A 25,900-nucleotide genomic window follows, 5' to 3' on the forward strand; every position below is an offset into this window, starting at 1 on the left:
CCAATGCTGGGAAGGTTGGGGTTCTCTTCTATATAGAATACCAGGGGCTGGCGCCCAAGTTTGGGAAGGCTGGGGTTCTCTTCTATAGGGTACAATGGGCGGGGGCCCAAGTTTGGGAAGGCTGGGGTTCTCTTCTATAGGGTACAAGGGGCTGGGGACAATGTTGGGAAGGTTGGGGTTCTCTTCTATAGGGTACAAGGGGCTGGGGCCCAAGTTTGGGAAGGCTTGGGTTCTCTTCTATAGGGTACAAGGGGCTGGGGCCAATGTTGGGAAGGCTGAGATTCTCCTCAGAGACCCAATAATGAAAAGACTGGGGTTGTATTGGGGTCCCCATATCAGGATGTAAGGGATCCGGTGATCAGGGGCCCTCCGCAGGCTCTCACCTTGGTGTGGAAGTAAAGGAAGACATTCCGTAGGATGTCGGACTCGATTCGTGGCAGTACAAGCTCTGTGGGGGCGTAGACCGCCACATATCCATAGCACAGGATCAGAGCGCTCTTTATCTTCTCCAGATCTCCGTCCGCCCGATCCTGAAACACACAAGATACAGCTCAGCGGATTGGTCCTCAGTTGTCTGACCCCACCCCTCTGCTCCACCCGCTGGCAGGAACGCTCAGGTAAAAACCTAAAAAGCATCACGGGGAAGTAGAGCATCATGGCAGACGAGCCGTGTGTGCTGGAGCACATCAGGGAGTAGAGTCAGCAACTCCACGAGAAATTTGAATTTCAGCTCATGTGCTTGGCAGTCAGACATGGGACACGAGACAAGGAGGGACGCGGAGGGGCACGAGACAAGGGGGGGGGGACGCGGAGGGGCACGAGACAAGGGGGGGGGGGACGCAGAGGGGCACGAGACAAGGGGGGGGGGGGGGACGCGGAGGGGCACGAGACAAGGGGGGGGGGACGCGGAGGGGCACGAGACAAGGGGGGGGGACGCGGAGGGGCACGAGACAAGGGGGGGGGGGACGCGGAGGGGCACGAGACAAGGGGGGGGGGACGCGGAGGGGCACGAGACAAGGGGGGGGGACGCGGAGGGGCACGAGACAAGGGGGGGGGACGCGGAGGGGCACGAGACAAGGGGGGGGGACGCGGAGGGGCACGAGACAAGGGGGGGGACGCGGAGGGGCACGAGACAAGGGGGGGACGCGGAGGGGCACGAGACAAGGGGGGGACGCGGAGGGGCACGAGACAAGGAGGGACACAAGACAAGGGTTAGAATTGCCTCCACTGACACCAATGCCGGGGGTTAGAATTGCCTCCACTGACACCAATGCCGGGGGTTAGAACTGCCTCCACTGACACCAATGCCGGGGGAGCACATCAGGGAGTAGAGTCAGCAACTCCACGAGAAATTTGAATTTCAGCTCATGTGCTTGGCAGTCAGACATGGGACACGAGACAAGGGGGGGGGACGCGGAGGGGCACGAGACAAGGGGGGGGGACGCGGAGGGGCACGAGACAAGGGGGGGGACGCGGAGGGGCACGAGACAAGGGGGGGGACGCGGAGGGACACGAGACAAGGGGTGACGCGGAGGGACACGAGACAAGGAGGGACACAAGACAAGGGTTAGAATTGCCTCCACTGACACCAATGCCGGGGGTTAGAATTGCCTCCACTGACACCAATGCCGGGGGTTAGAACTGCCTCCACTGACACCAATGCCGGGGGTTAGAACTGCCTCCACTGACACCAATGCCGGGGGTTAGAACTGCCTCCACTGACACCAATGCCGGGGGTTAGAACTGCCTCCACTGACACCAATGCCGGGGGTTAGAACTGCCTCCACTGACACCAATGCCGGGGGTTAGAACTGCCTCCACTGACACCAATGCCGGGGGTTAGAACTGCCTCCACTGACACCAATGCCGGGGGTTAGAACTGCCTCCACTGACACCAATGCCGGGGGTTAGAACTGCCTCCACTGACACCAATGCCGGGGGTTAGAACTGCCTCCACTGACACCAATGCCGGGGGTTAGAACTGCCTCCACTGACACCAATGCCGGGGGTTAGAACTGCCTCCACTGACACCAATGTCGGGGGTTAGAACTGCCTCCACTGACACCAATGTCGGGGGTTAGAACTGCCTCCACTGACACCAATGCCGGGGGTTAGAATTGCCTCCACTGACACCAATGCCGGGGGTTAGAATTGCCTCCACTGACACCAATGCCGGGGGTTAGAATTGCCTCCACTGACACCAATGCCGGGGGTTAGAACTGCCTCCACTGACACCAATGCCGGGGGTTCTTGGACTTATCTTCCTCGGTGTGCATTGCAATTTGCTGCAAAAAATGCAGAAAGACCAAAATGTTGGGGTGCTGAGGTGCGACAATATGCATCCCTCTATAATTCTTAGGCTGACCACCACTGACCCCCCCCCCCCATCCCCACGGACATTGGGGGCCACATACAGGAAAGGTGAAGGTGGCTGATCTATGGGATGAGTTGCAGCGAATTGGAAGTGATCTTTGGCATCATGCGCAGGGAGGGGGCAGTACCCGCGGCATTGGGGCCCCTGGCATTGATATGACATCCTAAGGACACCTGTGTGAGTTGTCAGACGGCAATGATCCCCCACCCCCCCGCACTTCGCAAGGTGAGCCGGTGACCACAATCCAAACACATGTTCCAGTTCCTGTACAGATCCGACGCCCCCGTATTCCTGCGTCCCCGCTGACCCCTCCCCCCTGGAAAAAACACAAACAAATCCTTCCAGAGGGAACATAATACTCTGCTGAAACGATGAGCAGGAAGCGCATTGGCCAATCCCTGGGAGAGGAAATGGCAGCCATCTTTCCACCCCCAAACATGGAAGATCTGCTATGTTCATTAGAGTCAGGTCTGAAGATCGAATTAACATTCCCCGCATGGAGCGTAACCAGGATGGTAGGGGGATGGGGGGACAGCCAGCATGTAAACAACACGGCGCCGACAAAGACACGGATCAACGCCGGAATGGATCCGGAACCACCAGCCCAGGGAGATCGCTGTGTACCACAATGGCGGCCAATCAGAACAAACGTCAATGTATGAGATCGGGGCTGGTGAATGACCCCCAAAATCACAACCAGGGAGAAGACGGAAGATCCTCACCATCTCCCCGGTTCTGTGTACCTACAGGAAGGACGGAAGATCCCTCACCATCTCCCCGGTTCTGTGTACCTACAGGAAGGACGGAATATCCCTCACCATCTCCCCGGTTCTGTGTACCTACAGGAAGGACGGAAGGTCCTCACCATCTCCCCGGTTCTGTGTACCTACAGGAAGGATGGAAGGTCCTCACCATCTCCCCGGTTCTGTGTACCTACAGGAAGAACGGAAGGTCCCCACCATCTCCCCGGTTCTGTGTACCTACAGGAAGGACGGAATATCCCTCACCATCTCCCCGCTTCTGTGTACCTACAGGAAGGACGGAAGGTCCTCACCATCTCCCCGCTTCTGTGTACCTACAGGAAGGACGGAAGGTCCTCACCATCTCCCCGGTTCTGTGTACCTACAGGAAGGATGGAAGGTCCTCACCATCTCCCCGGTTCTGTGTACCTACAGGAAGAACGGAAGGTCCTCACCATCTCCCCGGTTCTGTGTACCTACAGGAAGGATGGAAGATCCTCACCATCTCCCCGGTTCTGTGTACCTACAGGAAGGACGGAAGGTCCTCACCATCTCCCCGGTTCTGTGTACCTACAGGAAGGACGGAAGATCCCTCACCATCTCCCCGGTTCTGTGTACCTACAGGAAGGACAGAAGATCCCTCACCATCTCCCCATTTCTGTGTACCTACAGGAAGGACGGAAGATCCCTCACCATCTCCCCGGTTCTGTGTACCTACAGGAAGGACGGAATATCCCTCACCATCTCCCCGGTTCTGTGTACCTACAGGAAGGACGGAAGGTCCTCACCATCTCCCCGGTTCTGTGTACCTACAGGAAGGACGGAAGGTCCTCACCATCTCCCCGGTTCTGTGTACCTACAGGAAGGACGGAAGATCCCTCACCATCTCCCCGGTTCTGTGTACCTACAGGAAGGACGGAAGATCCCTCACCATCTCCCCGGTTCTGTGTACCTACAGGAAGGACGGAAGGTCCTCACCATCTCCCCGGTTCTGTGTACCTACAGGAAGGACGGAAGATCCCTCACCATCTCCCCGGTTCTGTGTACCTACAGGAAGGACGGAAGATCCTCACCATCTCCCCGGTTCTGTGTACCTACAGGAAGGACGGAAGATCCTCACCATCTCCCCGGTTCTGTGTACCTACAGGAAGGACGGAAGATCCTCACCATCTCCCCGGTTCTGTGTACCTACAGGAAGGACGGAAGGTCCTCACCATCTCCCCGGTTCTGTGTACCTACAGGAAGGACGGAAGATCCCTCACCATCTCCCCGGTTCTGTGTACCTACAGGAAGGACAGAAGATCCCTCACCATCTCCCCATTTCTGTGTACCTACAGGAAGGACGGAAGATCCCTCACCATCTCCCCGGTTCTGTGTACCTACAGGAAGGACGGAAGATCCCTCACCATCTCCCACCACCCATCCTCCTCCCAGTGTGCCGCACATCCTCCTCCCCGCCCGCTGTATATTACAGTCATATGCTGGGCAGACATTTCTATACATGTCAATCCCAAAAGACCCGCCGACCAATCAGAACACCCAGAACAGGAGATCGGAGACTTCGCCAACTAAATCTCTGTGGTTTGCCAAGGTGAACGACATCAGAAACATGGAAGATCTTACTGCCACTCTGCGTGGGCGGGAGGAGGCCTTCCGGGAGACATGGCGTCCATGGCAATACTACATCTACACGGAAGCTTACCTCCGCGAGGTTGCTTTGCCTGATTAATCCTTATAGTGTGAATCACCCTCTGGCTGAGAGGCGCCACCACTCTCTCTCCCTCTCTGTTTTCTCCCCCAGCTTTCCCATCCTGCCTTTCCGCATCCGTTGTCCTTTTTTCTTTCCCTGAGACGCCCCCAGCCCTAGGCCGGCCCATCCAGATTCTTTGAATATCCTGCCTTCTTTAATCTACCAGTTATGCCAGTCGGCTTGGCCTAGCTGGTTATGGGACGATCCTCCTTGGCAGGTTTAAGTAAGTCTCTCACAGCACTATCCTGGTGGCCCCGCTGGTAACAGTGGGTCGCTGGGACTACGGTCAGATAGCTCCCCTCAGAGTAGTGCACAGTTGGCCATGATACCTAGTCTCATCCCTATGCGTATTTCACTGAGTGCACGACCCGGGGATTGGTCATATGCTATGTAATATTTGACGATGCTGTTGTTATCTCATCGAACTGTATCCATTTCCTGTCTCTGTTTTTATTTTGAATATTGTCATTTTTCTTTGGACTGTGAAACTGTTTTATTTGAAAAAGTAAATAAAGGAATTACAAAAAAAAAAAAAAAAAAAAGAACACCCATAACACACCAACCTCTGCAGAGTGGAGGGCCCTGGGGTCACATGACCGTACCTTGAACAGATTGAAGAAATTCACATTCTTCTTCATGATGTCCGACTTCAAGAACTCCGACAACTTCTCCAACGTCTCATCCAGGTGATGGGCGGAGCAAATCCCAAATGCAACTGCCAGACCCTGAGAGAAAGGAGGACATGTGGGAGGGGCAGAGACACAAACTACTGGGGGGAAATCTCCCCATTGTGGGAGGGGCAGAGACACAAACTACTGGGGGGAAATCTCCCGATTGTGGGAGGGGCAGAGACACAAACTACTGGGGGAAAATCTCCCCACTGTGGGAGGGGCAGAGACACAAACTACTGGGGGGAAATCTCCCGATTGTGGGAGGGGCAGAGACACAAACTACTGGGGGGAAATCTCCCGATTGTGGGAGGGGCAGAGACACAAACTACTGGGGGGAAATCTCCCCATTGTGGGAGGGGCAGAGACACAAACTACTGGGGGAAATCTCATTGTGGGAGGGGCAGAGACATAAAAATACTGACCTATGGAAGGGTGACTAGGGGGTAAAGACCTCCTCATTGCCCTCAGTGGGAGGGGTGTGCTAAGGACAGAAACTCCCTTCCTTTCACCTAACAATCCACAAAGAGAACCTGATGGTCTGAGCTGCAGACCTTACAAAGTAATGGTTAAAAAAAAAAAAAAAAGGAAAGTTATATGTATAAAAAGGTAGAATGGGAGGGGGCGGGCCCTCCATGGCGATTGGTAGAATGGGAGGGGGCGGGCCCTCCATGGCGATTGGTAGAATGGGAGGGGGCGGGCCCTCCATGGCGATTGGTAGAATGGGAGGGGGCGGGCCCTCCATGGCGATTGGTAGAATGGGAGGGGGCGGGCCCTCCATGGCGATTGGTAGAATGGGAGGGGGCGGGCCCTCCATGGCGATTGGTAGAATGGGAGGGAGCGGGTCCTCCATGGCGATTGGTAGAATGGGAGGGGGCGGGTCCTCTATAGCGATTGGTAGAATGGGAGGGGGCGGGTCCTCTATAGCGATTGGTAGAATGGGAGGGGGCGGGTCCTCTATGGTGATTGGTAGAATGGGAGGGGGACCTCTATGGTGATTGGTAGAATGGGAGGGGATGGGTTCTCTATGGCGATTGGTAGAATGGGAGGGGGCGGGTCCTCTATGGTGATTAGTCTAATGGAATGGGCGGGTCCTCTATGGTGATTGGTAGAATGGGAGGGGGGCGGGTCCTCTATAGTGATTGGTAGAATGGGAGGGGCGGGTCCTCTATAGTGATTGGTAGAATGGGAGGGGGCGGGTCCTCTATGGTGATTGGTAGAATGGGAGGGGGCGGGTCCTCTATGGTGCTTGGTAGAATGGGAGGGGAATATTTATTGATATACAAGCAGCGATAATGAATGGGGGAGGGGGGTGCACTGACCTCGCGCTCGGACTCCTCCTGGTACTGGGCGTTGGTCAGAAGGTCCTGCAGCCCTTTCCTCACCACGTCCCGATTGCAGCATGCTCCAAGTGTGGCCCCAATACACTTATATAGAAAGTTCTGAGAAGAGAGCAGAAGACACATGAAGCAATGGCGCCCCCTGCTGGCTGCCCCCAGTGCACCAGGCACCTCCTGAGTGTGCATATAGATGGGCGGAGAGGAAGGACACTTCAGTGATTGGTGGATCCGCTCAGCCTTGGATTTTGTATTAATTTACTTATCATGTGAATGCGGCGGGAGAAGTGAGACTTTCATGCAAGGCCGCAGAATCAAAGCGTTATCCAATCCTAGCAACCCGAGTGTGACGCCATGTGGTGTCCTCCCCCCAGACATATCAGTGCAGGGACATGACTAGTGATTGTGGGTGGAGGATGGGACGGTCACTTACCTTCTGTATGGTGGAGGAGCTGTAGGTGTTGAGCTGTTTCCTCATCTCCTGGGAGAGATCGCAGGTCCACCCGTCATCACCGACCGTCTGCAGAGAGTCCGCCAGGAGCTGCAACACCACAGGAGAAGATGTACCGTCACACTGCGGGGAGCGCACCGCCACACACACACACCGCGGGGAGCGCACCGCCACACACAGCGGGGAGCGCACCGCCACACACAGCGGGGAGCGCACCGCCACACACACACACCGCGGGGAGCGCACCGCCACACACACACACCGCGGGGAGCGCACCGCCACACACACACACCGCGGGGAGCGCACCGCCACACACACCGCGGGGAGCGCATCGCCACACACACACACACCGCGGGGAGCGCACCGCCAAACACACACACACACCGCTGGGAGCGCACCGCCACACACACACACAGCCACACACACACCGCGGGGAGCGCACCGCCACACACACACACACACACACACACACACACACACACACCGCGGGGAGCGCACCGCCACACACACACACCGCGGGGAGCGCACCGCCACACGCGCACCGCCACACGCGCACACCGCTGGGAGCGCACCGCAAAACACACACCCCGCTGGGAGCGCACCGCCAAACACACACCCCGCTGGGAGCGCACCGCCAAACACACACCCCGCTGGGAGCGCACCGCCAAACACACACACCGCTGGGAGCGCACCGCCACACACACACACACACACCGCTGGGAGCGCACCGCCACACACACACCGCTGGGAGCGCACCGCCACACACACACACACCGCTGGGAGCGCACCGCCACACACCGCTGGGAGCGCACCGCCACACACCGCTGGGAGCGCACCGCCACACACACCGCCACACACACACACACACACCGCGGGGAGCGCATCGCCACACGCGCACGACCACACACACACACACACCGCGGGGAGCGCCCTGCCACACACACACACACACACACACCGCGGGGAGCGCATCGCCACATGTGCACCACCACACACACACACTGCGGGGAGCGCACCGCCACACACACACACCGCGGGGAGCGCACCGCCAAACACACACACACACACCGCTGGGAGCGCACCGCTACACACACACACACACACCGCTGGGAGCGCACCGCCACACACACACACACACACACAGCCACACACACACCGCGGGGAGCGCACCGCCACACGCGCACACCGCTGGGAGCGCACCGCCACACACACACACACACACACACACTGCGGGGAGCGCACCGCCACACGCGCACACCGCTGGGAGCGCACCGCCACACACACACACACACACACACACACTGCGGGGAGCGCACCGCCACACACACACACCGCTGGGAGAGCACCGCCAAACACACACCCCGCTGGGAGCGCACCGCCACACACACACACACACACACCGCGGGGAGCGCACCGCCACACACACACACACCGCGGGGAGCGCACCGCCACACACACAGCGCGGGGAGCGCACCGCCACACACACACAGCGCGGGGAGCGCACCGCCACACACACACCACCACACACACACCGCGGGAGCGCACCGCCACACACACACACCGCGGGAGCGCACCGCCACACACACACACACACACCACGGGGAGCGCACCGCCACACACACACACACACACCACGGGGAGCGCACCGCCACACACACACACACCACGGGGAGCGCACCGCCACACACACACACACACCACGGGGAGCGCACCGCCACACACACACACACACCACGGGGAGCGCACCGCCACACACACACACACACCACGGGGAGCGCACCGCCACACACACACACACCACGGGGAGCGCACCGCCACACACACACACACACCACGGGGAGCGCACCGCCACACACACACACACACCACGGGGAGCGCACCGCCACACACACACACACACCACGGGGAGCGCACCGCCACACACACACACACACCACGGGGAGCGCACCGCCACACACACACACACACCACGGGGAGCGCACCGCCACACACACACACACACCACGGGGAGCGCACCGCCACACACACACCACGGGGAGCGCACCGCCACACACACACCGCGGGGAGCGCACCGCCACACACACACCGCGGGGAGCGCACCGCCACACACACACCGCGGGGAGCGCACCGCCACACACACACCGCGGGGAGCGCACCGCCACACACACACCGCGGGGAGCGCACCGCCACACACACACACACACACACACCGCGGGGAGCGCACTGCCACACACGCACACACCGCGGGGAGCGCACCGCCACACGCGCACACACCGCGGGGAGCGCACCGCCACACACACACACACCGCGGGGAGCGCACCGCCACACACACACCGCGGGGAGCGCACCGCCACACACACACCGCGGGAGCGCACCGCCACACACACACACACCGCGGGGAGCGCACCGCCACACACACACACCACGGGGAGCGCACCGCCACACACACACACACACACCACGGGGAGCGCACCGCCACACACACACACACACCACGGGGAGCGCACCGCCACACACACACACACACCACGGGGAGCGCACCGCCACACACACACACACCACGGGGAGCGCACCGCCACACACACACACACACACCACGGGGAGCGCACCGCCACACACACACACCACGGGGAGCGCACCGCCACACACACACACCACGGGGAGCGCACCGCCACACACACACACCACGGGGAGCGCACCGCCACACACACACCACGGGGAGCGCACCGCCACACACACCGCGGGGAGCGCACTGCCACACACACACACACCGCGGGGAGCGCACCGCCACACGCGCACCGCCACACACACACTGCGGGGAGCGCACCGCCACACACACACACCACACGTCCCCTGGTGCCTCTCAGAGGGAAAAAAAATATTTAATTTGATACTGATTTTGTATGTTTGCCCCACTGACAAAGAAACGATCTTCTATAATTTTATTGGTCGGTTTATTAAAACAGTGAGAGAACAACAACAAAAATATCCAGAAAAACACATTTCATAAAAGATAATAATAATAATAATAATAATAATAATAATAATAATAATAATATTATACAGGTTTTATATGGCGCCAACAGTTTGCTCAGCGCTTTACAACATGGAGGGCAGACATTACATTTACATTACAATTTGGTACAAGAGGAATCAGAGGGCCGGCTCGTTAGAGCTTACAATCTAAAAAAAGTTAGAAATTGTTTTGAGTTTTAATGAGTGAGATAAGTATGTGAACCCCGATCAATCGCCAAGATTTCTGGCTCCCAGGTCTCTTCTATACAGGTAATCTGAGATAAGAACTCTCTTAAAGGGAGTGCTCCTAATCTCAGCTTGTTACCTGTATAAAAGTAGCGATCAATCAGATTCCAATCTCTCCACCATGGAGACCAAAGATCTGTCCAAGGATGTCGGGGAGAAGATTGGAGACCTCCACAAGGCTGGAATGGGCTACAAGACCATCAGCAAGAAGCTTGGTGAGAGGTGACGACTGTTGGTGGGATTATTATTCACAAATGGAAGAAACGCAAAATAACGATGGATCTCCTCGGTCTGGGGCTTCATGGAAGATCTCACCTCGTGGAGGATCAATGATCAGGAGAACGGTGAGGAATCCACCCAGAACTACACCGGAGAATCTTCTCCATGATCTCAGCTGGGACCATAGTCACCAAGAGAACAATCGGTAACACACTACACCGTGAGAGACTGAAATCCTGCAGCCCCCGCAAGGTCCCCCCGCTCAGGAAATCACATGTACAGGTCCCCCCCGCTCAGGAAATCACATGTACAGATCCCCCCGCTCAGGAATTCACATGTACAGGTCCCCCCGCTCAGGAATTCACATGTACAGGTCCCCCCACTCAGGAAATCGCATGTACAGGTCCCCCCACTCAGGAAATCGCATGTACAGGTCCCCCCACTCAGGAAATCGCATGTACAGGTCCCCCCACTCAGGAAATCGCATGTACAGGTCCCCCCGCTCAGGAAATCGCATGTACAGGTCCCCCCGCTCAGGAAATCACATGTACAGGTCCCCCCGCTCAGGAAATCACATGTACAGGTCCCTCTGAAGATCACTAATGAACATCGAATGATTCAGAGGAGAACCGGGGGAAGGGTTGTGGTCAGAGGAGACCAAAATCCAGATCTGTCATCAACTCAACTCACCATGTTTAGAGGAGGAAGAATGCTGCCTGTGACCCCAAGAACACCATCCCCCCCACTGTCATACATGGAGGACCTATGACCCCAAGAACACCATCCCCCTCCATCATACATGGAGGTCCTATGACCCCAACAACACCATCCCCCACCGTCATACATGGAGGACCTATGACCCCAAGAACACCATCCCCCACCATCATACATGGAGGACCTATGACCCCAACAACATCATCCCCCACCGTCATACATGGAGGACCTATGACCCCAAGACCACCATCCCCCACCATCATTCATGGAGGACCTATAACCCCAAGAACACCATCCCCCACCATCATACATGGAGGACCTATAACCCCAAGACCACCATCCCCCACTGTCATACATGGAGGACCTATAACCCCAAGACCACCATCCCCCACCGTCATACATGGAGGTGGAGACATTATGCTTTGGGGGTGTTTTTCTGCTAAGGGGACAACTTCACCGCATCAAAGGGACGATGGGCGGGGCCATGTACCATCAAATCTTGGGTGAGAACCTCCTTCCCTCAGCCAGGCCATTAAAGATGGGTCATGGATGGGTCTTCCAGCATGACAATGATCCAAAACACACGGCCAAGACAACAAAAGGAGTGGCTCAAGAAGAAGCACATGAAGGTCCTGGAGTGGCCTAGCCAGTCTCCAGACCTTAATCCCATAGAATATATGTGGATGGAGATGAAGGTTTGAGTTACCAAACATCATCCTGGAAACCTTAATGACTTGGAGAGTATCTGCAAAGAGGACAAAACCCCTCCTGAGATGTGCAAACCTGGAGGCCAACTCCAAGAAACGTCTGACCTCTGTGATCGCCAACAAGAGTTTCTCCACCAACTACTAAGTCATGTTATGTGAAGGGTTCACATACTTATTTCACTCATTAAAATGCAAATCAATTTATAACTTTTTTGAAATGTGTTTTTTCTGGATATTTTCCGCCCTCTGGTGCCTCTCATACATAGTACAGTCCATACAGTCCTCACTCCCCATCGCCCCCTGGTGCCTCTCATACATAGTACAGTCCATACGGTCATCACTCCCCATCGCCCCCTGGTGCCTCTCATACATACTACAGTCCATATGGTCCTCCCTCCCCATCACCCCCTGGTGCCTCTCATACATACTACAGTCCATACAGTCCTCACGCCCAATCGCCCCCTGGTGCCTCTCATACATAGTACAGTCCATACAGTCCTCACTCCCCATCGCCCCCTGGTGCCTCTCATACATAGTACAGTCCATACGGTCATCACTCCCCATTGCCCCCTGGTGCCTCTCATACATACTACAGTCCATATGGTCCTCCCTCCCCAACGCCCCCTGGTGCCTCTCATACATACTACAGTCAATACGGTCCTCCCTATCGCCCCCCTGGTGCCTCTCATACATAGTACAGTCCCATACAGTCCTCACTCCCCATTGCCCCCTGGTGCCTCTCATACATAGTACAGTCCATACGGTCATCAATCCCCATCGCCCCCTGGTGCCTCTCATACATAGTACAGTTCATACAGTCCTCACTCCCCATCGCCCCCTGGTGCCTCTCATACATAGTACAGTCCATACGGTCCTCCCTCCCCATCACCCCCTGGTGCCTCTCATACATAGTACAGTTCATACAGTCCTCACTCCCCATCGCCCCCTGGTGCCTCTCATACATAGTACAGTCAATACGGTCCTCCCCATCGCCCCCTGGTGCCTCTCATACATAGTACAGTCAATACGGTCCTCCCTATCGCCCCCTGGTGCCTCTCATACATAGTACAGTCAATACGGTCCTCCCCATCGCCCCCTGGTGCCTCTTATACATAGTACAGTCAATACGGTCCTCCCTCCCCATTGCCCCCTGGTGCCTCTCATACATAGTACAGTCCATACGGTCATCACTCCCCATAGCCCCCTGGTGCCTCTCATACATAGTACAGTCCATACAGTCCTCACTCCCCATCGCCCCCTGGTGCCTCTCATACATAGTACAGTCCATACAGTCCTCACTCCCCATCGCCCCCTGGTGCCTCTCCTACATAGTACAGTCCATACAGTCCTCCCTATCGCCCCCTGGTGCCTCTCATACATAGTACAGTCCATACGGTCCTCCCTCCCCATTGCCCCCTGGTGCCTCTCATACATAGTACAGTCAATACGGTCCTCCCTATCACCCCCTGGTGCCTCTCATACATAGTACAGTCCATACGGTCCTCCCTCCCCATCGCCCCCTGGTACCTCTCATACATAGTACAGTCAATACGGTCCTCCCTATTGCCCCGTGGTGCCTCTCATACATAGTACAGTCCATACGGTCCTCTCTCCCCATTGCCCCCTGGTGCCTCTCATACATAGTACAGTCCATACGGTCCTCCCTCCCCATCGCCCCCTGGTGCCTCTCATACGTAGTACAGTCTGTGGTGTACATTTACCTTCAGCAGTTTATCCTCCCACTCCTTCTGCTGCAGAACCTTTTCCTCGGACTCTAGGATACAGAGAGAGGAGATGGTGAATCCAGAGGATGAAGGACACAGACCGCTGAATATCTGAAATATCAGACCGATTACTCCATCCTCAAACAATATGTATGGAGAAATCCTCCCTCCCCCACCCCCCACTGGCGGGACATTGGATTCTGACGGAGGGTCTCTCCACATACGAAGCAAATGTTTTCCAACATTCCCATTCCACAGAAGTCAGTCTAACCAATTACGTCTGGTGAATGGGGATGGCCATACATTGATAACCGTTTGCATGGTACCTGCTGAACTTCATCCTATGGCCAGAAAAATTCTCATTTAATGAGCCCCGGTGGAGCTCCCCTCCCCCCCATTCCACCAGCTTGTAAAATACTGGATATCAGCCCCATCCATGCAGAAGACGGTGGTGCCGGGTGTGGAGAGCACTGCCAGTTGTGATTTATAGAGAGGTGACCATGATTGGTGGTTACCCTCCAGAGACTGCAGCAGGCCGGGGATTTCCTGCTCCCAGCACCGGCCGATAGCCGGGTGGATATTAATCTGGAGGACGGAGAGAAGATGAAGAGCCGCCGCGTTTCTTCCATCGCTGGGTTGCAGTGAAGCCGACACGACCTAAAATGAGAAAAATACATGAATGGGGGGGGGGGGGGTGGATCTGCCAGGATGACCACCTACCCAAATCATTGTATACAATAGAAGAGTGCTTCATCACACGATACGCTGAAGATACCTACAATATATCCGATCCAACGACCCCCCCCCCCCCCCCCGAGTAGTGATGAATGTAAACGGAGCTGGGCTGAAGTATACACACGTTCAGGTGCCCTTCACCCAATGAGCAGCTCCCAAGTACAGATGTACAATTAATCCCAACCATGACACTACCTGCATGGAGTTTGCATGTTCTCCCTGTGCCTGCATGGGGCTCCTTCGGGTACTCCGGTTTCCTCCCACACTCCAAAGACATGCAGGTAGGTTAATTGGCTTCTTTCCAAAAATTGGCCCCTAGTATATGGATAGGGACCTTGGATTGTTGTGGCTCCCTGAGGGTAGGGAGCGATGAGTGTGCAATGTACAGGGATAGGGACAATTGTAGACACTCACTCAGGTTGAACTGGATGGACTGATGTCTTTATTCAACCTTATTAACTATGTAAATCAATGCCGGGTCAGATGTGGCTGCTACCACATTACCACATAGGCTCCTTGTGACCAGCAGGACAGTGGAGGTTAGAAGGCATGATGATGGTATATTCTGCTTCCCTAACTTCACCATCCACTAATGGGAGAGGAGGACATCAGACCGCTCTACTGTCACCTACTAACCAGAGAGGAGGACATCAGACCGCTCTACTGTCATCTACTAACCAGAGAGGGGGACATCAGACCGCTCTACTGTCACCTACTAACCTGAGAGGACATCAGACCGCTCTACTGTCACCTACTAACCTGAGAGGAGGACATCAGACCGCTCTACTGTCACCTACTAACCTGAGAGGACATCAGACCGCTCTACTGTCACCTACTAACCTGAGAGGACATCAGACCGCTCTACTGTCACCTACTAACCTGAGAGGAGGACATCAGACCGCTCTACTGTCACCTACTAACCAGAGAGGAGGACATCAGACCGCTCTACTGTCATCTACTAACCAGAGAGGGGGACATCAGACCGCTCTACTGTCACCTACTAACCTGAGAGGACATCAGACCGCTCTACTGTCACCTACTAACCTGAGAGGAGGACATCAGACCACTCTACTGTCACCTACTAACCTGAGAGGACATCAGACCGCTCTACTGTCACCTACTAACCTGAGAGGAGGACATCAGACCGCTCTACTGTCACCTACTAACCTGAGAGGAGGACATCAGACCGCTCTACTGTCACCTACTAACCTGAGAGGAGGACATCAGACCGCTCTACTGTCATCTACTAACCTGAGAGGAGGACATCAGACCGCTCTACTGTCATCTACTAACCTGAGAGGAGGACATCAGACCGCTCTACTGTCATCTACTAACCAGAGAGGAGGACATCAGACCGCTCTACTGTCACCTACTAACCGGAGAGGAGGACATCAGACCGCTCTACTGTCATCTAACCGAAGAGGAGGACATCAGACCGCTCTACTGTCACCATCTACTAACCTGAGAGGAGGACATCAGACCCCTCTGTCATTCCTTCTCTCCGGTTAGTAGATGACAGTAGAGCGGTCCGAAGTCCTTCTCTCAGGTTAGTAGATGACAGTAGAGCGGTCTGATGTCCTCTCAGGTTAGTAGATGACAGTAGAGCGGTCTGATGTCCTCCTCTCAGGTTAGTAGATGATAGTAGAGTGGTTTGATGTCCTTCTCTCGGGTTAGTAGATGACAGTAGAGTGGTTTGATGTCCTTCTCTCAGGTTAGTAGAGGACAGTAGAGCGGTCTGATGTCCTCTCAGGTTAGTAGATGACAGTAGAGCGGTCTGATGTCCTCCTCTCAGGTTAGTAGATGACAGTAGAGCGGTCTGATGTCCTTCTCTCGGGTTAGTAGATGACAGTAGAGTGGTTTGATGTCCTTCTCTCAGGTTAGTAGAGGACAGTAGAGCGGTCTGATGTCCTTCTTTCCGGTTAGTAGGTGACAGTACAGGGGTCAGATGTCCTCTCTGAGAGGAGGACATCAGACCGCTCTACTGTCATCTACTAACCTGAGAGAAGGACATCAGAACGCTCTACTGTCATCTACTAACCTGAGAGAAGGACATCAGAACGCTCTACTGTCACCTACTAACCCGAGAGAAGGACATCAGACCGCTCTACTGTCATCTACTAACCTGAGAGGAGGACATCAGACCGCTCTACTGTCATCTACTAACCTGAGAGGAGGACATCAGACCGCTCTACTGTCACCTACTAACCTGAGAGGACATCAGACCGCTCTACTGTCATCTACTAACCAGAGAGGACATCAGACCGCTCTACTGTCATCTACTAACCTGAGAGGAGGACATCAGACCGCTCTACTGTCACCTACTAACCTGAGAGGACATCAGACCGCTCTACTGTCATCTACTAACCAGAGAGGACATCAGACCGCTCTACTGTCATCTACTAACCTGAGAAAAGGACATCAGACCCCTCTGTCATCTACTAACCTGAGAGGAGGACATCAGACCTCTCTACTGTCATCTACTAACCAGAGAGGAGGACATCAGACCGCTCTACTGTCACCTACTAACCTGAGAGGACATCAGACCGCTCTACTGTCACCTACTAACCTGAGAGGAGGACATCAGACCGCTCTACTGTCATCTACTAACCAGAGAGGACATCAGACCGCTCTACTGTTATCTACTAACCTGAGAGGAGGACATCAGACCGCTCTACTGTCACCTACTAACCTGAGAGGACATCAGACCGCTCTACTGTCATCTACTAACCAGAGAGGACATCAGACCGCTCTACTGTCATCTACTAACCAGAGAGGAGGACATCAGACCGCTCTACTGTCATCTACTAACCTGAGAAAAGGACATCAGACCCCTCTGTCATCTACTAACCTGAGAGGAGGACATCAGACCTCTCTACTGTCATCTACTAACCAGAGAGGAGGACATCAGACCGCTCTACTGTCACCTACTAACCTGAGAGGACATCAGACCGCTCTACTGTCACCTACTAACCTGAGAGGAGGACATCAGACCGCTCTACTGTCATCTACTAACCAAAGAGAAGGACATCAGACCGCTCTGTCATCTACTAACCGGAGAGGAGGACATCAGACCGCTCTGTCATCTACTAACCGGAGAGGAGGACATCAGACCGCTCTGTCATCTACTAACCGGAGAGGAGGACATCAGACCGCTCTGTCATCTACTAACCGGAGAGGAGGACATCAGACCGCTCTGTCATCTACTAACCGGAGAGGAGGACATCAGACCGCTCTGTCATCTACTAACCGGAGAGGAGGACATCAGACTGCTCTACTGTCATCTACAACCCAGAGAGGAGGACATCAGACCGCTCTACTGTCACCTACTAACCTGAGAGGACATCAGACCGCTCTACTGTCACCTACTAACCTGAGAGGAGGACATCAGACCGCTCTACTGTCATCTACTAACCTGAGAGGAGGACATCAGACCGATCTACTGTCATCTAACCGAAGAGAAAGACATCAGACCGCTCTACTGTCATCTACTAACCTGAGAGAAGGACATCAGAACGCTCTACTGTCATCTACTAACCTGAGAGAAGGACATCAGAACGCTCTACTGTCATCTACTAACCTGAGAGAAGGACATCAGACCGCTCTACTGTCACCTACTAACCAGAGAGGACATCAGACCGCTCTACTGTCACCTACTAACCTGAGAGGACATCAGACCGCTCTACTGTCATCTACTAACCTGAGAGGAGGACATCAGACCGCTCTACTGTCACCTACTAACCTGAGAGGACATCAGACCGCTCTACTGTCATCTACTAACCAGAGAGGACATCAGACCGCTCTACTGTCATCTACTAACCTGAGAGGAGGACATCAGACCGCTCTACTGTCACCTACTAACCTGAGAGGACATCAGACCGCTCTACTGTCATCTACTAACCAGAGAGGACATCAGACCGCTCTACTTTCATCTACTAACCAGAGAGGAGGACATCAGACCGCTCTACTGTCATCTACTAACCTGAGAAAAGGACATCAGACCCCTCTGTCATCTACTAACCTGAGAGGAGGACATCAGACCTCTCTACTGTCATCTACTAACCAGAGAGGAGGACATCAGACCGCTCTACTGTCACCTACTAACCTGAGAGGACATCAGACCGCTCTACTGTCACCTACTAACCTGAGAGGAGGACATCAGACCGCTCTACTGTCATCTACTAACCAAAGAGAAGGACATCAGACCGCTCTGTCATCTACTAACCGGAGAGGAGGACATCAGACCGCTCTGTCATCTACTAACCGGAGAGGAGGACATCAGACCGCTCTGTCATCTACTAACCGGAGAGGAGGACATCAGACTGCTCTACTGTCATCTACAACCCAGAGAGGAGGACATCAGACCGCTCTACTGTCACCTACTAACCTGAGAGGACATCAGACCGCTCTACTGTCACCTACTAACCTGAGAGGAGGACATCAGACCGCTCTACTGTCACCTACTAACCTGAGAGGAGGACATCAGACCGCTCTACTGTCACCTACTAACCTGAGAGGAGGACATCAGACCGCTCTACTGTCATCTACTAACCTGAGAGGAGGACATCAGACCGATCTACTGTCATCTAACCGAAGAGAAAGACATCAGACCGCTCTACTGTCATCTACTAACCGAAGAGAAGGACATCAGACCGCTCTGTCATCTACTAACCGAAGAGGAGGACATCAGACCGCTCTACTGTCATCTACTAACCGAAGAGAAGGACATCAGACCGCTCTACTGTCATCTACTAACCGAAGAGAAGGACATCAGACCGCTCTACTGTCATCTACAACCCAGAGAGGAGGACATCAGACCCCTCTGTCATCTACTAACCAGAGAGGAGGACATCAGACCGCTCTACTGTCATCTACAACCCAGAGAGGAGGACATCAGACCCCTCTGTCATCTACTAACCTGAGAAGAGGACATCAGACCGCTCTACTGTCATCTACTAACCGAAGAGAAGGACATCAGACCGCTCTACTGTCATCTACTAACCTGGGAGGAGGACATCAGACCGCTCTACTGTCATCTACAACCCAGAGAGGACGACATCAGACCGCTCTACTGTCATCTAACCGAAGAGAAGGACATCAGACCGCTCTACTGTCATCTACTAACCTGAGAGGAGGACATCAGACCGCTCTGTCATCTACTACCCAGAGAGGAGGACATCAGACCTCTCTACTGTCATCTACAAACCTGAGAGGACATCAGACCGCTCTACTGTCATCTACTAACCTGAGAGGAGGACATCAGACCTCTCTACTGTCATCTACAAACCTGAGAGGACATCAGACCGCTCTACTGTCATCTACCAACCTGAGAGAAGGACATCAGACCCCTCTGTCATCTACTAACCTGAGAAGAGGACATCAGACCGCTCTACTGTCATCTACTAACTGAAGAGAAGGACATCAGACCGCTCTACTGTCATTTACTAACCGAAGAGAAGGACATCAGACCGCTCTACTGTCATCTACTAACCGAAGAGAAGGACATCAGACCGCTCTACTGTCATCTACTAACCGAAGAGAAGGACATCAGACCGCTCTACTGTCATCTACTAACCGAAGAGAAGGACATCAGACTGCTCTACTGTCATCTACTAACCGAAGAGAAGGACATCAGACTGCTCTACTTTCATCTACTAACCTGGGAGGAGGACATCAGACCGCTCTACTGTCATCTAACCGAAGAGAAAGACATCAGACCGCTCTACTGTCATCTACTAACCTGAGAAAAGGACATCAGACCGCTCTACTGTCATCTACTAACCTGAGAGAAGGACATCAGACCGCTCTACTGTCATCTACTAACCTGAGAGGAGGACATCAGACCTCTACTGTCACCTACTAACCTGAGAGGAGGACATCAGACCTCTCTACTGTCATCTACTAACCAGAGAGGAGGACATGAGACCGCTCTACTGTCATCTACTAACCAGAGAGGACATCAGACCGCTCTACTGTCATCTACTAACCTGAGAGAAGGACATCAGACCGCTCTACTGTCATCTACTAACCTGAGAGGAGGACATCAGACCGCTCTACTGTCACCTACTAACCTGAGAGGAGGACATCAGACCTCTACTGTCACCTACTAACCTGAGAGGAGGACATCAGACCTCTACTGTCATCTACTAACCAGAGAGGAGGACATCAGACCGCTCTACTGTCATCTACTAACCAGAGAGGACGACATCAGACCGCTCTACTGTCATCTACTAACCAGAGAGGACATCAGACCGCTCTACTGTCATCTAACCGAAGAGAAGGACATCAGACCGCTCTTAAGGTTACTACCATAGAAACTGCTGGCTGGAGCCGTTCTGAGATAAAGAGGCCCAGTTACCTACAGAGTGAGGGTGAAGTGACAGGATGGATAGCCCTCCCCTCAACTAGGTATATGCAATGATTTACTTCACTGCTGCCCCTTTCCATGTGACAATGTTAAAGCAAGAACCCCATCACATCGGGGAAGTCACATGCTCCCCCATACCCAGAAGCCCCTTCTGCATTACAGTAAGAGGCTGAGGGCTGTGACAGAGCATTGAAGGAGAGTGGATGGGTTAGCATACCATGAGGGGGTTGGGCTATCAGCAGACAGGGCTACATGATTTTAATTGTACCGTCTGCCCTACTGTTGTAAAGCACTGTGCAAACTGTCAGTATAAATCCTTGTATAATAATAAAAATAATTATCCCCAATGGGCAGATGACAGGGTACCCTTAAAGTGAATCTATCATGTACCAACTGTGCAAATTAGAAGAAATCTTCCAAGTCTATTCTGAATAACGAGGTTCCTACAAGCACTCTGTGGGGTCAGCCCTCAGGTTTTGGGAAATTTATACTGAAATGTCATGATAGGACAGCTGGAAAAAACAACATGGAGGAATCCGCAGGATTCCAGGTGTGATTTATCCAGCACAGGAAATGTTAAAGGATCTGATTGGTTTCTCAGGAGAGCCCCAGCAGTAGACATTTCCTCCAGTAGCTTGTTTCCCTTTCCTTTCATGATGTGACAACGGACGAGACAAATAAATTTCACTCACCAAGAGGCGAGCAAAGAGAGCAAACGGAGATGGCAGGTTCACTGTGAAGAGGAGAAGAGAGTCAGGAAATACAGAGTCCGAGGACAGAACACAGGGCACAACCCACCAGACATGGACACCCAAAACAACCCACCAGACATGGACACCCAAAACAACCCACCAGACATGGACACCCAAAACAACCCACCAGACATGGACACCCAAACCAACCCACCAGACATGGACACCCAAACCAACCCACCAGACATGGACACCCAAAACAACCCACCAGACATGGACACCCAAAACCACCCACCAGACATGGACACCCACCATTCACATTGTAGTTTATTAGAAACGACTCCACATTGTCCGCCAACTTCTTCTGCCCAAGATGGACCAAACTCTTACACACTGGGGTCAAGGCATTTGTATATTGTATGGGCACCACAAACTCCAGAAGGTAGGGCCACAGGACCTGGGAGGGACACAATCTTCCATTATATAAACATACTATGTACAGCTAACACCCCTCCCCCACCAATGCATAATATAAAGGAGTATAGTACAGGACACGGACAGATTCAGAAACAAATGGGTTATAGGTGGGTATTTTTAAAGCGACTGGAAGCTGGGAAAAAAAAAAAAAAAAAAAAAAAGGAAGCCGTTAGGACCCCGAAATAACCAATCCCACTCCCAGCAAGCCTCAGTTCTTTAGCAAACAATGACCACAGAGGAGAGGAGGGTGGGCCAGTGTCCTGAACTCCAAGGAATGGAATTGACTAGTATGTCAAAATTCCCATATTCTAGATCCTGCAGTACAGAACACCAGCAGATTCAGAGACAACTGGGACGTCCAAGCAATACCAAAGAGGGGAGGGTAACACTAAAACAGCCAACATGCCCTCACAAATACCAAAAGGGAGAGTCCATCTGGTAAAACTTGGTAAGCAAGTCAACTGGAGACCAAGTGGTGGCAGAAGTCGCATGCTACAAAGGAAAGGCCAGGATACACCAGCAGTTCTAGTAGAATGAGCCTTCACCAGGAAACAAGAACCCATCACTACGTAACCCTAAATTACAACCTGCTGAATCCACCTAGAAATGATAAAGGCCAAGACCTCACCCCACCCCACCGAGAGATACCTCTGGGAGAACAAAGAGGGAATCCAGCGAACGAGACACGAATCTCTCCAATTTGTGGCTAAATGTTGATGCAAGGAGATCTATATCCAATGATTCCCATCTCAGGCAAAAGTCCCAAAACTCTAGCAGGTGTAAGGACCCCTCTCCCGAGTGTGCGGTTGACATGGCCAAAATGTGATCTTCTTCCGGGGACAGAATTTGGTCCATATCCCCCTGAGCTGTTCTACTCAGGATTCTTGTACACACATGGTCCCTTGTACCATCGCTGTGCCAAGCATACCCCCCCCCCCCCCCCAACTCAACAAGCTGGCATACATCGTGATAACTGTCCAATTCACCAGGAAGAAGGACTTCCTTTCCTCCAACGCCGGATTGTGGCCATAAAAAAGGCAGCCATCAGTCCCATGACACCGGAGTTCAGGCAGATTTTTGGGGGTTGAGTATCTGACTGAAGGCTTGTAACAGCTGAGATGTTCTCTGAATGTTTGATAGAACATTCTGCCCATATTCTCTTATCAGAAGGTCATCAAGGTATCCGAGAATATGAACATCCAGAGAATGAAGTACGGCAAAGGCAAAGGCTGGGGCCACCAACTTTGTGAACACTCAAGGGGAAACGGACAGGGGAGTGCTACAAAGTGAAAAGGTTTCCGGCCCAGGGCGAAACATTGAAATTGTGAATGTGGCAGATAAACGGGTACATGTCCAGCCAAGCCAGAAGACCCCATGATGAAGAAAGGCAAAGAATGACCTAGTGGATTCCATGCAGAATGTTCTCAAGGCCTAAGATGGAACGCACAACCTCTTCATTTTTGGACTGTGAACAAGTTGAAGTAAAAAAAAAAAAAAAAAAAAAAAAAAACAAACAACCTCAAACCTTTTCCCTACCAGAATGGGTACAATGACCCCCAGGAAAAGAAGCTGGTGGAGGGCGGGCTGAAGAGCCCACGTTCACTGCGGAGAAGAGGAGCGATCGTAGATCAAGTATTGGAGGGGGGTAGAGACTGACACTCCCAGTTTGTTCCCTATGGTGACAAAAACTGAACCTAAAAAAAAAGGTCTGGAATGTCCCAAACCAAGATGGCCATTAAGGTTCACATTCCTCCGTGCCCCAACCCCATAGAGGCTCATTGCTCCCTACCCCATCCCATCATAGAAGATGAGGATATGGGAACTCACATTGATCATTCGATCCACAGTGGTGCTGATCAGGTAGAGGGTGTTGATGCTGATCCTCCGGACACTCTCATCCGTCACCTCCTCCTGCTCCGAGTTTCCTCTGCGCGGCTGAGAAATGGAGAGAGAAGACTGAAGACTAATGGAAAGACCAAGTTAGACTTACCGGTAACTTGTTTTCCAGAAGTCTTTCAGGACAGCACCTTGAGAGATAGCGACTCCACCCTCCTCGTTAGGAAACACCTTCTTCCTCCAGACTTTAAAGGGAGGCGCCTCCCTACCACACATCAGTTGTAGAAGAGAACCTCCGGCCCCGGCTGGAACACATAAACACATACGTTAGTCACAGCGTAGCATAATATAATACCATAGGGCGGGATGCTTGCTGTCCTGAAAGACTTCTGGAAAACAAGTTACCGGTAAGTCTAACTTGGTCTTTCCCAAGGCGTCTTTCAGGACAGCACCTTGAGAGGATAACAGAGACTTACCCCTTAGGGCGGGACAACAGCTTGCAGGACCTTTCTGCCAAATGCCTGATCGTTGGCAGAAGTGAGATCCAGTCTATAATGTTTCACAAATGTGTGAAAACTTGACCATGTCGCCGCCTTGCAGATCTGCTCAGGGGTGGCACCAGCTCTCTCTGCCCACGTAGACGCCAGAGCTCTGGTTGAGTGTGCACAAATTCCTGCTGGAGGAGATAACCCTGCCTGGGAATATGCCTCCGAGATAGCTAATTTTAGCCATCTAGCTAAAGTAACTTTAGAAGCCTGAAAACCCTTTTTTCTTCCTGAGAAGAGTACAAACAGTGAATCTGAACGCCTGAAGGACTCCGTCCTTTCTAAATAACTCAGCAGAGTCCTCCTGACGTCCAAAGTATGGAAAGAAATCTCCTTATTTCCTTTGGGGTTAACACAAAAGGTTGGCAGTACTATGTCCTGTATACGGTTCTGAACTGAAGCTACCTTCGGTAGGAATTTTGCATCTGTTCTAAGAATAACTATCAGAAAAAATGGAAAGATATGGTTCTTTAATTGACAGAGCATTTAGCTCACTGATCCTGCGTGCAGAGACAATGGCAATCAGAAAAACGGTTTTTAACGTGAGAAACCTAAGGGAAGCCTCCACAAGAGGCTCAAAAGGCCCTTTTGTTAGAGACTGTAGGACTACCGACAAATCCCATCTAGGAAAAACCTTAACAGGAGCTGGCCTAGATCTTTTAAGAGCTCTAAAGAATCTGATCACCAGCGGATCTGAGGCCACAGATTTTTCTAAGAACACTGTCAGGGCTGCTACCTGCACCTTCAGGGTACTAACTGCCAGTCCCTTGTCTGCTCCATCCTGTAAAAACTCCAAGATGGAGACAAGGCTCCCTGTCACCTGGGCGGCTGACAAACACCAAGTTTTATAACGCTTCCAGACCTTAGAATAAATGGCCCTCGTAACCCTTTTCCTACTTGCTAAAAGGGTCGAGATTAAACGGTTGGAAAACCCCTTGCTCCTAAGGAGCTGCCTTTCAGAAACCAGGCCGTGAGGGCCAGGCTGGCCACTCCTGGATGGTTCACTGGGCCCTGCAACAACAGATCGTGTCTGAGGGGCAGACGCCAACAAGGCTTGATTGCCAGGCCTAGAACTGTCGAAAACCAAGCCCTTTTTGGCCAAAAGGGCGTGATTAGAATAACTGGCACCTTCTCCCTCTGAATTTTTCTTAAAATTAACGGGATTAACTGAAAAAGGGGGGAAAGCATAACAAAGACGAAATTCCCATGGATAAGCTAGCGCATCTGTGCCCAGCGAGCCATCGCGACTGTCCAGGGAAAAGAACTGGGGAACCTGGGCGTTCACCCTTGAGGCGAACAGGTCTAC

The 25,900-nt window shown here is 53.2% G+C and overlaps 1 protein-coding gene across 1 annotated transcript in view; it reads right to left on the minus strand.

Annotated features, from left to right (window-relative positions):
* Window positions 1–383: 383 nt before the first annotated feature.
* MROH1 (maestro heat like repeat family member 1) overlaps window positions 384–25,900 on the minus strand; it is a gene marked incomplete at both ends in the record, with an annotated part of 39,123 nt that continues 13,606 nt past the window's right edge. Inside the window, 9 exon segments of the mRNA XM_077490494.1 lie at window positions 384–530; window positions 5,467–5,589; window positions 6,855–6,974; window positions 7,303–7,410; window positions 13,943–13,995; window positions 14,461–14,602; window positions 21,737–21,777; window positions 22,049–22,193; window positions 24,041–24,148. Of these exon segments, the coding sequence (XP_077346620.1) occupies window positions 384–530; window positions 5,467–5,589; window positions 6,855–6,974; window positions 7,303–7,410; window positions 13,943–13,995; window positions 14,461–14,602; window positions 21,737–21,777; window positions 22,049–22,193; window positions 24,041–24,148 (987 nt within the window).

This window comes from Lithobates pipiens, unplaced genomic scaffold (genome assembly GCF_037356315.1).
Source record: "Lithobates pipiens isolate NorthernLeopardFrog02 unplaced genomic scaffold, aLitPip1_a1.2 Scaffold_19, whole genome shotgun sequence".
NCBI lineage: Eukaryota > Metazoa > Chordata > Amphibia > Anura > Ranidae > Lithobates > Lithobates pipiens.